The sequence below is a fragment of the Lepidochelys kempii genome, chromosome 2 (genome assembly GCF_965140265.1).
Source record: "Lepidochelys kempii isolate rLepKem1 chromosome 2, rLepKem1.hap2, whole genome shotgun sequence".
NCBI classification, from domain to species: Eukaryota; Metazoa; Chordata; order Testudines; family Cheloniidae; genus Lepidochelys; species Lepidochelys kempii.
This window is the reverse complement of record NC_133257.1, coordinates 81,645,969-81,659,469: the sequence shown is the minus strand read 5'-3', so window position 1 is coordinate 81,659,469 and position 13,501 is coordinate 81,645,969. Positions and strand designations below refer to the sequence as shown.

At 41.3% G+C, this 13,501-nt stretch overlaps 1 protein-coding gene across 4 annotated transcripts in view; it reads left to right on the top strand.

Annotated features, from left to right (window-relative positions):
• LAMA3 (laminin subunit alpha 3) overlaps window positions 1-13,501 on the top strand; it is a 190,227-nt gene that overhangs the window by 110,289 nt on the left and 66,437 nt on the right. For all 4 annotated transcript variants that reach the window (XM_073331377.1, XM_073331378.1, XM_073331379.1 and 1 more), the window contains 7 exons: window positions 2,391-2,559; window positions 3,461-3,587; window positions 3,667-3,806; window positions 5,138-5,253; window positions 5,766-5,977; window positions 6,814-7,018; window positions 12,629-12,773. In XM_073331377.1, the coding sequence (XP_073187478.1) occupies window positions 2,391-2,559; window positions 3,461-3,587; window positions 3,667-3,806; window positions 5,138-5,253; window positions 5,766-5,977; window positions 6,814-7,018; window positions 12,629-12,773 (1,114 nt within the window). The remainder of the gene's footprint in view (window positions 1-2,390; window positions 2,560-3,460; window positions 3,588-3,666; window positions 3,807-5,137; window positions 5,254-5,765; window positions 5,978-6,813; window positions 7,019-12,628; window positions 12,774-13,501) is intronic.

The following is a 13,501-nucleotide window of genomic DNA, read 5'->3' as shown; positions in this document are numbered from 1 at the left end:
CTCAGAGATGATTGTAGGCCAACATATTACAGGGTAATAATTGATAAAAAGTTTGTGTTAATCTAGACAGTCTAGGATTTAGTTAATACCCTCAGTAGCAGATTCCTAGCCTGTCTGAACTACTGTATGCTAAACTACTGTATGCTAAACCTAAACAAGTGGATTTAACACCAGAGTCAGGAGAGTGAGGATTATACTGACTTGCTCTGGCCCTGATCCTGCAACTGGTAGCTTGTGGGCAGAGGCTGCTGTGCCATGGGAGAAATGTGATTATAAAAAGTGCAGTATCCTGGACATCCAAGATGTAGAAATACATTGTTTCTACCTGGGCAAATCATGGAATGTTCTTAAATGACCATTATTCTGATATGAGTTTCATTCTGAACTTTTCTTCACCACTTCATTTCTGCTAGGATTTTAGCATCTGCTTCCCATGAACTTAGATATTAATGATGTATGCCATTTCAAGACTTCTTTACACACAGGTCTTTTTCTACTATGTTGACAAATGTAAAAGGGGGATTAAAGTGAGTGTAACTGTAATTTACAAGTCTTCAAAAGGTAGAAAGAATTGTTGACTAAATCTAATAATTCTCAAGATAGTATCTGCTAAAATAATATTTGAATTGAAGTGGATGGGAGAAAAATCAGGATGGTAATCAGAATGAAGAGCTTTTAAGGTCCAATACGTCATCTTTCTTGGCTTCCACATGGTGTACAGCGTTTCATTTTCAGCCCCTGCTTATCCTAAAAAAATCAGTCTTATTGCTGGGACTAGTTCCTGAGAACTGAATATAGGAAATCCTGGACTTCACAGCAATATAATTTTGAAACCCTTGAATCTGAATAAAAGGTTGGTTTCAGGTTGGTTGAAAAAATAAAATTAAACAACTATGAAGAATATATACCTTTATTTTTGGTTTTGTGGAAAGACATTGTTTTTATGTTTTCATATTTGCTTTAGTTCCAGCATAAATAATTTATGTTACAGTTTTGTTCTGTTGTTAAATATATTATTAGCTGGCTTCATATTTAATTTTATAAATGGGTTTAATGTTCATGAAATTGGAAGATTAACGGCATTGGCTCAGTTTAGTTATTTGATGAGCAGATGCCTTATGAGATTTCCCACACAGGCCTGGCAAATGCACCTCAGTTCTGGACTGGAAACAAATCTGCTGTTCCAGTTCTGTGCCTCTCTTGAGCAGAGACTGATGATTGCCTCATACTTATAAGAAGTGAATAAATATCCATGAGTGACTAGAATGAAATTACCAATTAGAATTTCACTTGAAGCCTTAAAAAAGATTTCTTTCAATCCAGATGGTCAGAAGTAAATGCACCTAGAAATGGATGGTTAAACATTTTGGGTTGTCTATAGAGTCCCTTTTAGGGAGAGATGTTGTCCATATACCTACTTAGGCTCTACTCTTGCAAATACTTGCACATGTGGGTAACTTTTAAGTATGTGAGCAATCCCACTGATTTCAGTGGAATTACTCACATGTTTAAAGTTGAGCATGTATGCAAGTATTTTTAGGATCAGGATATTTGCTAGTAGTTTACATTCTTTAATTTGTAACTAACCTGACCCACTAAAATTTAGGTATGTGTTCGGAACCATTGGTTGTATTTTTGCATCTTGTTTAACAAACATTTAACAGGTAAGCTGTTTACGATACAGAAGTTTTGAGTAAATTTAGTTACACTTCCATTCAGTGATTTAAATCCATACATCTTCATTTTGCTTAATTGATATTAACTATATAGAATGCAAAACAGTGACATTAGTTATTAATGTGTTTTTAAGTGTATTCATTCTAATGCATTATTCAGGGATGGCCAACCTGTGGCTCCAGAGCCACATGCAGCTCTTCAGAAGTTAATATGTGGCTCCTTGTATCGACACCGACTCCAGGGCTGGAGCTATGGGCACCAACTTTTCAATGTGCCAGGGGGTGCTCACTGCTCAACCCCTGGCTCCGTCACAGGCCTTGCCCCCACTCCACCCCTTCCCGCCCCCTCCCCTAAGCCTACCATGCCCTCACTCCTCACCCTCCCCCCAGAGCCTCCTGCATAGCACGAAACAGCTGATCATGAGGTGCAGGGTGGGATGGGGAGGCGCTGATCGGCAGGGCTGCGGTGGGCGGAAGGCACTGGGTGTGGGGAGGGGGAGCTGATGGGGGGCTGCTGACATATTATTGTGGTTCTTTGGCAATGTAAATTCTGTCTCCTTTTCCGGCTCAGGTTGGCCACCCCTGCATTAACTTTTACCACTCTGACTAATTTTTATTTCATACCTGTTCTGCACCACTAGGCCTAAAACTTCATTATTTTACATAAGAAATTCTTCCCTACTGCACAAATAATTACTATAATTCTATTTTTAGTGCATCATGCATTCCCTCAGTGTATGAAACTCCACCAGTGGCCTTGCTTTTGGATGCACTCAAGGATGGGAAAATTTCAGAAGTGCAGAGAAATGTACCGTACAATCCACTGAGTGTCCCTTTCCCTTCTGTTAACCGGGTTAATGGAGTAATCTTGACCTCATTACAGGTAGTTCACATTTGACTGTATTATTTCTAAGGCACAAAGTAAGTTGTCAGTAATGTTAAATAGACTGAGAACAACATGAGAGTTAAAGCTAAATGGTGTTTTAGGGCCAAGCTGTTGCAGGGTGAGGAAGTCCGATAGATAATATTCATAAACAAAAACAAAGGACTCAGAACCAAACGAATGAAAAACCGTTTTGCTGGGTTGTGCGCATTAATTAACATATTTTATAATGTAAATAGACTTGTGATGACTTGCGGCTTTGCCGCTCAGGTATATAGTTTTATAGTAAGTATGAGTGAGGGTGGGCGATTGTGTGTGTTGTGCTGGGGGATTTGTGCTGGTTTGTGTGTGTGACAAATGAGGGATGTGTGTTGCAGTGAGGGGGTATGTGTGTTTGGGGTTATTGTGTATGTTGGTTGTGTTCTGTGGGTGGTTGTGTTGATTTGCGTGGGGGTTGTGCTTGAGGATTTTGTGTTAATTTGTTTGGGTATCTGGAGTGCGTGGGGGAATTTGTGTTGAGTTGTAGGGGTGGCAAAACAACCTGTGAAGAACTGTGGCAGCTGGGCAAAGTAATCCATCATCTCTGCAGTCTCCCGCATCTCTCTGACTTATTACAACCAATGACATTGTTGCATGCAAATTAGCGGTAGAGTAAGGGTGTGATTGGTTGAGTTACCTCTGACATCACAATTGTCTAGGTCTGTTGGCATAGACAGATACATGCTTTACTGTTTTATTATGTAGATATGAGTATGCAAACATAGGGACAGATCCTGCAAGATGCTTTTCCCTCTTGAGAGATGCTGAGCTCCCTCAACTCCCATTGCAGGTAGGAGCAGGCCCATAGTAAAAATGAATGAATAAAACAAATGCATAAGCTTAGCTGTCCTTGTTTCTGCAGAACCAGCTTACTCTGAGTGGGAAAGTGCCAAGTTTGGGCAGATATGTATTTGTTGTACATTTCCAGCAGTCAGCGCACCCAACATTTCCTGTGCAGGTGCTTGTGGATGGGGGACGCCTATGGTCAGGTGAGCCGTGCTTTATATTAATTCAGGTCTTTTTTCTTTCTCAGCATTTTAGCAAACTAGATTTTAAAATTTCATTTAGGTTCCTTCAGTGCTTCATTCTGCCCTCATGCTTTTGGCTGTCGAGACCAGGTGATTGCAGAAAACCAAATTGAACTGGATATCCCTGGGCCTGAGGTTTCTGTTACTGTGAAGATTCCTAATGCAAAAACACTGGTTGTGGTAAGTTTGTTACACCTCAGGATTTGAAAGTATTTTTTTTTTACCTCTTGAATAGTAGAGCTTTTCATGTTCACTATTTACTTGGAAATGGATGACTGTGAATGCAATAGTTTTTCTTAATTTATTTTGTATTTTTTAAAGAGTTAATTGTAACATAGGGAGCACTTTTGTCTTGTCTTGTCTTGTCTTTTGGTCCAAATGTTGACCAACTACAAATCTGATAAAAAAGTGGGGTGAAAACATTCACAACATTTTATACCCTTTTTAATCAAAGATGTTGATGACAAATTTAATCAAATTTCAGAGTTTTCAGCAAGCTCTGAATCTGTCTCTCTTTGATGTTAATCTTCCTCTTCTCTTGAAACAGTCATTTAGGCCCTGATAGGGAGGAGCTTAAGCATGTAGCTGACTTTTTAAGCATGTGAATGGTCCCACTGAAATCAGTGAGGTTCAGCATGGCACAGCAGCCTCTGCCCACAAGCTACCAGTTGCAGGATCAGGGCCAGAGCAAGTCAGTATAATCCTCACTCTCCTGACTCTGGTGTTAAATCCACTTGTTGCAGCTTGTCTTAGACTGTAAATTGTTTGGAGCTGGGACTGTACTGTACTGAGGGAAAAATCCTGCCTGCATTAAGTCAATAGCAAAACTCCCGTTGACTTTAATGGGGCCAGGATTTCACCCTGTCTTTGTACAGCACCTAGCACAAAGAAACCCCATTCCGAACTGGGACTTTGGGATACTCCTGCAATACTGTAATAACAACAGCTTGTCTGTGGCACATGACTTTAATCATCAAGTTCTGCTTCTAACTTTTAATATGACTGGTAGTTTATTTTTCTCCACAATACAGTAGGCATCTATTAACCTGGGGTCTGACCCAGGAAAATGCTCATGGGGAAATACTGAGCTTCCACAAATATTGTGCCTAGCCATCTTCGCTCTCCTGCCCGTAATACCGAAGGTTCAGACATATACTCCTACAATCCATAGAAAGCATGGGACACGCTTCAGAAATGTAGAAATTTGTGTAAGAAATCTGAAGAACTGTCTTGTTTCAAGACAGCTGAATTTTGAATACAGTCTTCATATGAATTTGGGAGGAGAAACCCATCATCATTCAAAATAATTGAAAATAGCTTAACACGCAGCTTATGAAAACAGTTGTTCCAATAATTTTTCCATCCTACCAACTTCTTCTACACAGGAGTTTGCATCTTGTAGAATAATCCAGGGATGAGACTGGAAATGTATTTAGCTATAGATAAACACCTTGGTTCGTTTCTTCTGTTTTTCTATGAAATATACAGTTTAGTTTTCTTGTTGTTTTAAGGAACACGTTTTAGTTGTTCCAGCAGACAGTTACAGCCATAGCCTACTTCAGAAAAGGACTGTGGACAAGTCGTTTGACTTTATCAACCAGTGTGGAGGAAACAGCTTTTATACTGAGTAAGCATCACTTTCTAAGACACTGAACGTTTTACAAAAAGTTGTAAATTATTAATATTTTACTGTATATTAAAACACTTATACCATACCTATCACAGTTCTATATGGGCATGTTTTACATGGCTTATGCTGGGCCATTAAACTTACAAAGGGTATTAAAATGTGGGTCTACATTTTTCCACGACTGCACTCTGTTAGTCAAATTTAAAGGTGGAGTACCATTTCAAAAAAACGGAAAAGCCGTGCTGTCTATCTTGCTAACGTGCCTATCTTCTTGGTATCTCTGAACAGAAGATACTTTCTTTGAAAAAATTATTTACTAAAATGGATGTCAAATCAGTTCAGTACTAGTGAATTGGTTTACATATGTCCATGTGTGTACATTGCTATTGCTATTATGCAAATGAACTATAGTAGAAATAAGTCTCCTAATTTGTTAAGCTAGTGCAGAATGTAGTCATTATAACTTCCTAAGACCAGTTCTTACATGATTTCTATTTTTCTTCCACTAGCCCAGTAACATCTTCAGCATTCTGTAAGGATTCTGTAAGGTCATTAGTGGCGTTTTACAACGATGGAGCATTGCCCTGCGGTTGCCATAAAGCAGGTGCCACTAGTTCGGCTTGTAACCCTCTAGGGGGACAATGTGGTTGCAAACCTAACGTCATTGGCCGTCGGTGTAGCCGATGCCAAACTGGGTACTATGGATTTCCGTTCTGCAAATGTAAGTACATTCTGTTGTAAGTGGAAGTATTTTGTGACCTTATTTAATATGTGCTGCAGCTTCATTTTCTGCATATGGGGCTCAATCCTACAAGGTGCTGATTAACGTAACTTTGATCCAGCACAGCACTTAATCATGCACTTCACTTGAACACGAGTAGTCCCGTTCACTTTAAACACACATGCTTCAAGTGAAACATGCGCTGAAGTGCTTTGCTGGATCAGGGCCAGTGTGCTCATTGCCTTACTGGACAGAACCCAAATGCCACTCCTCCAGAGTTGAATGTTTTACTCTATACTCCCTAGTAAATAATATTTTCTAATTTATTACCAGCTGTTGTTTCCCAACTCATGGCTACAAACCCTTTCATGAATAAGCAGGGTGTAGCATTAACCTGGTAGCACTGACAGATTTATTGGTTACATGAAGTAACATTGACTATCTGCCTTTCCTGGATATTCTATTATACACTAAATACACTGATAAAGGGGTGACATTCTCACCAAAACAGTGGTTTGCCCAATGTGTAGCAAATCATGCTGGGAAGTACTAAATAATAATATTTGTGTTGAATTTGAGGAACAATTTTGTGGAAAAGGCTCAAGGTCTCAGGCTACCCCTTGAAACCTTAGTTGTTGTTACCTGGCTAATTTCCAGGAGTTTGCTTCTCTTCTCACTTATGCTGCTGTATCTGTTGAAGTCAGTTAAATGATACCAGTGTAAAGCTAGTGAAAGGGAGAAGAGAATGAGGCCCCATATGTTTTGACTTGAATGGAATGAGAGTCATTTCTTTAAACTGAATATGATTAATCTGTAAAACATTTCCCCCAACCCAGCATGCAACTGCGGCCGACGTCTTTGTGATGACATAACTGGTCAATGTATTTGCCCTCCTCAAACGGTGAAGCCCAAGTGTGAAGCATGTGAAAGACAATTTTTCAACTACCACCCTCTTGTTGGCTGTGAAGCGTGCAACTGCTCAAGCAGAGGAATAGTTAATGTGGCAAACCCAGAATGTGATAAAAACAACGGGCAGTGCAAGTAAGTTTGCATTATTGGGTTAAACTTGTTATTACTAATGTTAAAAATGTACATTGGAAAATTCTTGAGTGGTTTGATTCACTTGTCTTTTTACATACTTGCAGGGGTGGGTGGATGTATTGTTATTTTGATATAAAGAGATTTATGCGCTGCTATCCTGGGATTAGAAAATGGTACAAACTTGGTTTGCTCTGGTAATTGGTTAGTGGGAATTAGGACTCCTGAGCTTTAATTCTATTTTTGCCACTGACTTGCCATATGACTTTGAGTAAATCATTGAACCCCTCTGTGTCTTCTAATGGCTTGCCCAGTGTCACACAGGAATACAAACCAGAACTCCGACTCCCAGACATGTGCTCTAACTACTAGATACACTTCTCATGGATTCACAGGATCTGGTTTGTGTCCCAGCCTGTAACCAGTCCCTTGGGAGTGATCCCATTAGTGTGCTGGGCCCCAAGGGTGCACACATTTCCACAGGGACAGGCCCTTGGCCTCCAAGACTGGGCCTTTGGGCATCAGCGATCCCTGTCTGTCTCCGTGGCTCCCTGCAGAGAATCCAGCCAAGCCCGACTCCCCTTTGAGGCTTGTACTGTACCCCTTTAGAGTGCAGTACTCCCACTGAGTATTTGCAGTGACACCGGGCAGCCTTTTCCTAACCAGGTAAGCATGTATTGGTCATCTGGCATACAGAATCTGAAAGTCCTTGGAGCGAAAAGGTTAAGAGAGTGAAAGGTTAAGCTGTAGCTCATCCTGGCCAATCCAGTGCAATGAAAGCTGTTATGACTCCATATTAGGATCTGTTTCCCTCTGACCTCTTTGTCTGAACCAGGTGAAAGCTGCCAGCCTCTCTCAAAAGCCAACACTTTATCCCTTGCCTTTCACTTCTCAGTCCTTTGTCTCCAGCCTGGGCTATGCTGAGTTCACATCCCCACTTGCCTGAGCTTCCCACTGTTGGGTGTTGATTGTTGTCTCTCTGTACCCTCTGTTAATCTGAGTTGCATTCTACCAGTTCTTAAATGACCCTGTTCTCTGCGGCCCAGACAGCTAGGTGACACCCACACCTCATGCACTGCATTCCCTCCAGGAGCAAACTTAACCCTCTTTCCCCCACTGGGTAGCAATGCAAAGGACAGGGAAACTGAGGCAAACATAGGCTTCATAAAAATATTACAGAAAATTCCCACTTTGTAACAATACTCCCTCCATAATTCTTAAAATACTAATTACCTAGTGGTAGAATCTCCTTCCTTAGAAGTTTTTAAGGTCAGGCTTGACAAAGCCCTGGCTGGGATGATTTAATTGGGGATTGGTCCTGCTTTGAGCAGGGGGTTGGACTAGATGACCTCCTGAGGTCCCTTCCAACCCTGATATTCTATGATTCTATGATACCTACCTCATAAGGTGTTGTGAGGCTTAAGTAATGTTTTAAAAGAGCTTCGAGATCCTCTGATGAATCTTACACTCTGTGTAAGTGCCTGATATTATTCACTGGGAGGGAGCTGTGGGTGCTAAGCACCTTTGAAATGAAGCCATATGTGTCTAACTGCCAGCACAGTGTGATGAGAATACATTCTTTAGATGTATCCTCTGATTTACATTATATGAAAAACTACTGTGTACAACTGCAACTGCAGTGAATTCTCTTAACTTCTGAAGCCTCTTCAATCCCGTCACAGTCATCATTCTTTTATCTGCCTGTAAATATAAGAGAGCCCTTCATGGCAAGCACAAATCCGTGGAGAGGCTGTAGGGTATTTTTCTCACTCTGACTTAATTTTTGATGCAACTAAGGTATACAAGACTGGTTGAATTTGACTTGTGTGTTCATGTGTGACTCCCAAAAATGGAACATGGGCTTTCCCAGTCCACTGTTAATCCCATGAATGGAGTTTACCAACAGAGCTCTTATTTTCCCAGAGTACAAACAAAAGGAAGTACTTCCTCACACAACACACAGTCAACCTATGGAACTTGTTGCCAGGGGATGTTGTGAAGGCCAAAAGTATAACTGGGTTAAAAAAAGAATTAGATAAGTTCATGGAGAATACGTCCATCAACAGCTATTAGCCAGGATGGGCAGGGACGCAACCCCATGCTCTGAATGTTCCTAAGCCTCTTATCACTAAGAAATTAACAAATTTCTGCCTGAGGCAAACTCACTATTTTGCCAAAGAAGTGGAATTTTGCCTTTTTTTCTCTCTCTCTCTCTGTGAAAAGCTTTGTCATCTGTCCATAATGGTGATATTTTTCACTTGTTGGACAGTTAGTGAAAGCTCATGAGAACCACAGAAACATCAGACTGGAAAGGACCTTGAGAGGTCATCTAGTCCAGTCCCCTGCACTCATGGCCGGATTAATTATTATCTAGGCCAACCCTGACAAGTGTTTGTCTAACTTGCTCTTAAAAATCTCCAATGGTGGAGATTCCACAACCTCCCTAGGCAATTTATTCCAGTGCTTAGCCACCCTGACAGCTGGGAAGTTTTTCCGAATGTCCAACGTAAACCTCCTGTGTCCTGTCTAAATGAGCAGTACTTTATGGAGGAAGGTAAATGAGCAATACTTGATGGTATAGCAGAGCTCTGTCTCTCTCTCGCTGCAAAGCACTAATTATTAAACTGCCAAGTTAGCCATTACATGCTGATTAAAATATTCAATTCCGTGGATTACAGCAAAGTCCAAAGTCCTAATTCTATGTGCAAATTTACTTTCTATTATGAGGATATGTGGGTAATGTACTTAGAGTGTGACAAGCCTCCCCCAGTGTATGGTGAAATGCTTAATTGTGCTCATGTGCTGTATCAAATGCAGCCCATTGTATTCAATCCAGCACTTTAAAACTATTTATTAGTTGTAAATTCCCAGTGCTTGGGTACCCACATATTCAAAACGTGAGTGCTGAGAGCCAAAGACACACGCCCGGTTGCCAAGGGATTTTAAACACACAGTTCCAGTACAGATAAAACCTAGAGATGCAGATGTTAATATTTTTAGACTTTGGAAGTGTTTTCCTGTACAGAGCCTTTGGTCTCCTGAAACCCTGCACTGGAGTTGCAGAGGGAGGCTGTGGGAAGAAGCTAGCAAGGAGATGGTGATGAGGGGCTAGGTCACAAGATCCACATTTCTGTAGATCCAGTGGCCTCACCAGACTATGCAGGTCCACTCCAGAAGCTGGAGTAGGGGCTATGGGAGGGGAGTTGCTGCTTTCACCAAAGGAGGTGCTCTGTGATCTCATGTCCTGACTTTGGGGTTGGATTTCATCTTATATTACCCTTCACACAGAGAAAGCCAAGTTACTCAGGCTTTGTATCTGAGCCAAGTGGATTTCACCCAGTGTGAACAAGTTTGTATAAACAAGGTTTACAGTGTTAGGGAGCTTATTCCTTCACCCACTTACTTCCCTGGTCCTTCTTGCATGAACAGAGAGCAACAATACCCAAAGTCCAAAGGTGCAAACAATTCAATGTTTATTGGGGTGAACTTTCAGCAAGTATGATTCCAGTTTCCTTCCTTAGTGTCCCACTTCCCAGCTCGGACACCACAGAGCCTTACCTGTGTCCCTGTTCCCATTCCTGCCCTTAGCTAAACATGATTCCAATTTCCCTGCCTCCATTCCCTGTTCCCATTTCCCCCCTTAGCAAAACATGATTCCAATTTCCCCGTTCCCATTTCCCCCCCCATACACACACTTCCTGATTGACTGCAGACTATATAGTAAAACTTGAGTTCTGTTTAGCTGTACCTTAACCAATCATTTTACTGGTTTCAGAGTAGCAGCCGTGTTAGTCTGTATTCGCACAAAGAAAAGGAGTACTTGTGGCATCTTCGAGACTAACAAATTTATTTGAGCATAAGCTTTCGTGAGCTACAGCTCACTTCACTGAATGCATCCGATGAAGTGAGCTGTAGCTCACAAAAGCTTATGCTCAAATAAATTTGTTAGTCTCTAAGGTGCCACAAGTACTCCTTTTCTTTTTGCGAATCATTTTACTGAAGTTTAACTAACCAATCCTAACATATTGTAACATGATTATTTAACCAATTATATCCCACCACCTTATTTAGTTTACACCCAGCAAAATTAATTATACAGCTGACAGGAACAATCACAGAACCAGCAGAGATTATGCAGACAAACAATAGGGAAATGGGGACTACAGTGATAGAACAAACACAGAAATGAGGAGGAGTACTTGTGGCACCTTAGAGACTAACAAATTTATTTGAGCATAAGCTTTCGTGAGCTACAGCTCACTTCATCGGATGCATTTCACATCCCAGCTATTGATAAGTGAGTTCTTGCCAGACAGGATGCTATCAAACTAAGTTTCCTTTTACATCTTCTAGGCACTTCCCTTTCTCTGGAGGCGATAGGCATTATCAGAACAGGATTGTATTCCTAACAGCCCAATAGCACCTTATTTCAATGTGACTAGGTTGGAATGTGAGGATGTGACTGTTCGCTTCCCAGTTTATGGCTGCCTCTGCTGCTTAACCAAAGGCCTTAGCCTAAGAACAGGGCCTCAGACTGTCACAGTAAGAGAAAGCTCTTAGGCCAGCAGACAGTGATTTTGATTCTTTCTTTTATCTAGCCAAGTGATAAGAATACACCTAAATTCTTAGAGTATAGGCCTTTACAGACAGGCCTGAATATCTATATCCTACAGCCCTGTAAGTTATGTAATCTTTTCACTGGGAAACGCCATCTTGTTGTTAGCAGCTGGGTGCTTTGGTAAATGGCCACTCACTGTCAGCTCTATAGCTCTTCTGAATACAGACTTCTGCCTGGGATACAGCATGCGGGTGTCAGACTCCCTGTGTTCGCAAGGTGGTACCTCCCTGCTGCAGATGCTGAACAGCTTCAGAACATGAATCCCAACTTCAACACCTGCAGTGTTGAAAATCAAACCACCCCCACTGGGTGGAGTGACCATTGTTAGGCATTGCAAAACTCCTTACACTTCGAGAAAAATGGTAATCTATTTCAGCTGATCCCCATGAGTGGTGTTTAAAGACCAGTTTTCAAAGTAGCAGCCGTGTTAGTCTGTATTCGCAAAAAGAAAAGGAGTACTTGTGGCACCTTAGAGACTAACCAATTTATTTGAGCATAAGCTTTTGTGAGCTACAGCTCACTTCATCGGATGCATAAAGTGGAAAATGCAGTGAGGAAGTTTTATACACACTGACCATGAAAAACCTTTTGAAGTGATAAACACCCATTTTTTTATGGTCTGTGTGTATAAAACATCCTCACTGCATTTTCCACTTTATTCATCCGATGAAGTGAGCTGTAGCTCACGAAAGCTTTTGCTCAAATAGAGAGAAAACCTTTTGAAGTGATAAACACCCATTTTTTCATGGTCTGTGTGTATAAAATCTCCGTACTGTATTTTCCACTGTATGCATCCGATGAAGTGAGCTGTAGCTCACGAAAGTTTATGCTTAAATAAATTGGTTAGTCTCTAAGGTGCCACAAGTACTCCTTTTCTTTTTGTTTAAAGACCAGACGATCACTTCAGATCCTTTGCATTATTTTATTCCCACCCCTGTGACAACGTCTTCCTACACAAACAAACCTAAATGTTTCTGTTTGTTTTGTTGGTAAAGGTGCAGGCCAGGAATAACAGGGCGACAATGTGATCGCTGCAGTCCTGGCTCTTACAGTTTCCCAGATTGTATTCCCTGTAATTGTAACAGAGATGGAACAGAGCCAGATGTTTGTGATCCACGGACAGGAGCTTGTCTCTGCAAGGTCAGATAAATCAAGATACTTGTGCATTCACAAATAACAGTTTCCATATCAGTGGCTGTTTCATATTTAATGGGTATAATAAAGTGAATTTGTTATTTGCAGTTCTTAGATAAGAATTAAATTCAAGTATATAAAAAATGCATTGTAGCACTTGCCTGGATTGCAAATAAACTGCAATTAAGAAGTTTGTAGAATACATTTAATGTTGATCTGTTTCACAGAGAAACCTAGATTTATGCAGTACATTAAGGTACTACATGCTATGTGTGCACATATGTGTTGAAACTCTATGTGCATACACAAATCTGTTTTGCATCTGTAGTTTGGGTTTTTTTTATATCCACTAGGCTTCAGGCTTTTTTTTTTTGGTCATATGATATAATTCAGTTGTTCTCAAACTAGGGCCGCCGCTTGTTTAGGGAAAGCCTTGGTGGGCTGGACCGGTTTGTTTACCTGCCACAGCTGCAGGTTCAGCTGATTGCACCTCCCACTGGCCGTGGTTCGCCGCTCCAGGCCAATGGGGGTTGTGGGAAGCAACGTGGGCTGAGGGATGTGCTGGCCACCCTTCCTGCAGCCCCCATTGGCCTGGAGCAGCAAACCATGGCCAGTGGAAGCTGCGATCGGCCGAACCTGCAGACGCGTCAGGTAAACAAACTGGCCCAGCCTGCCAGGGGCTTTCCGTGAACAAGCTGCGGCCCTAGTTTGAGAACCACTGATGTAATTGACAT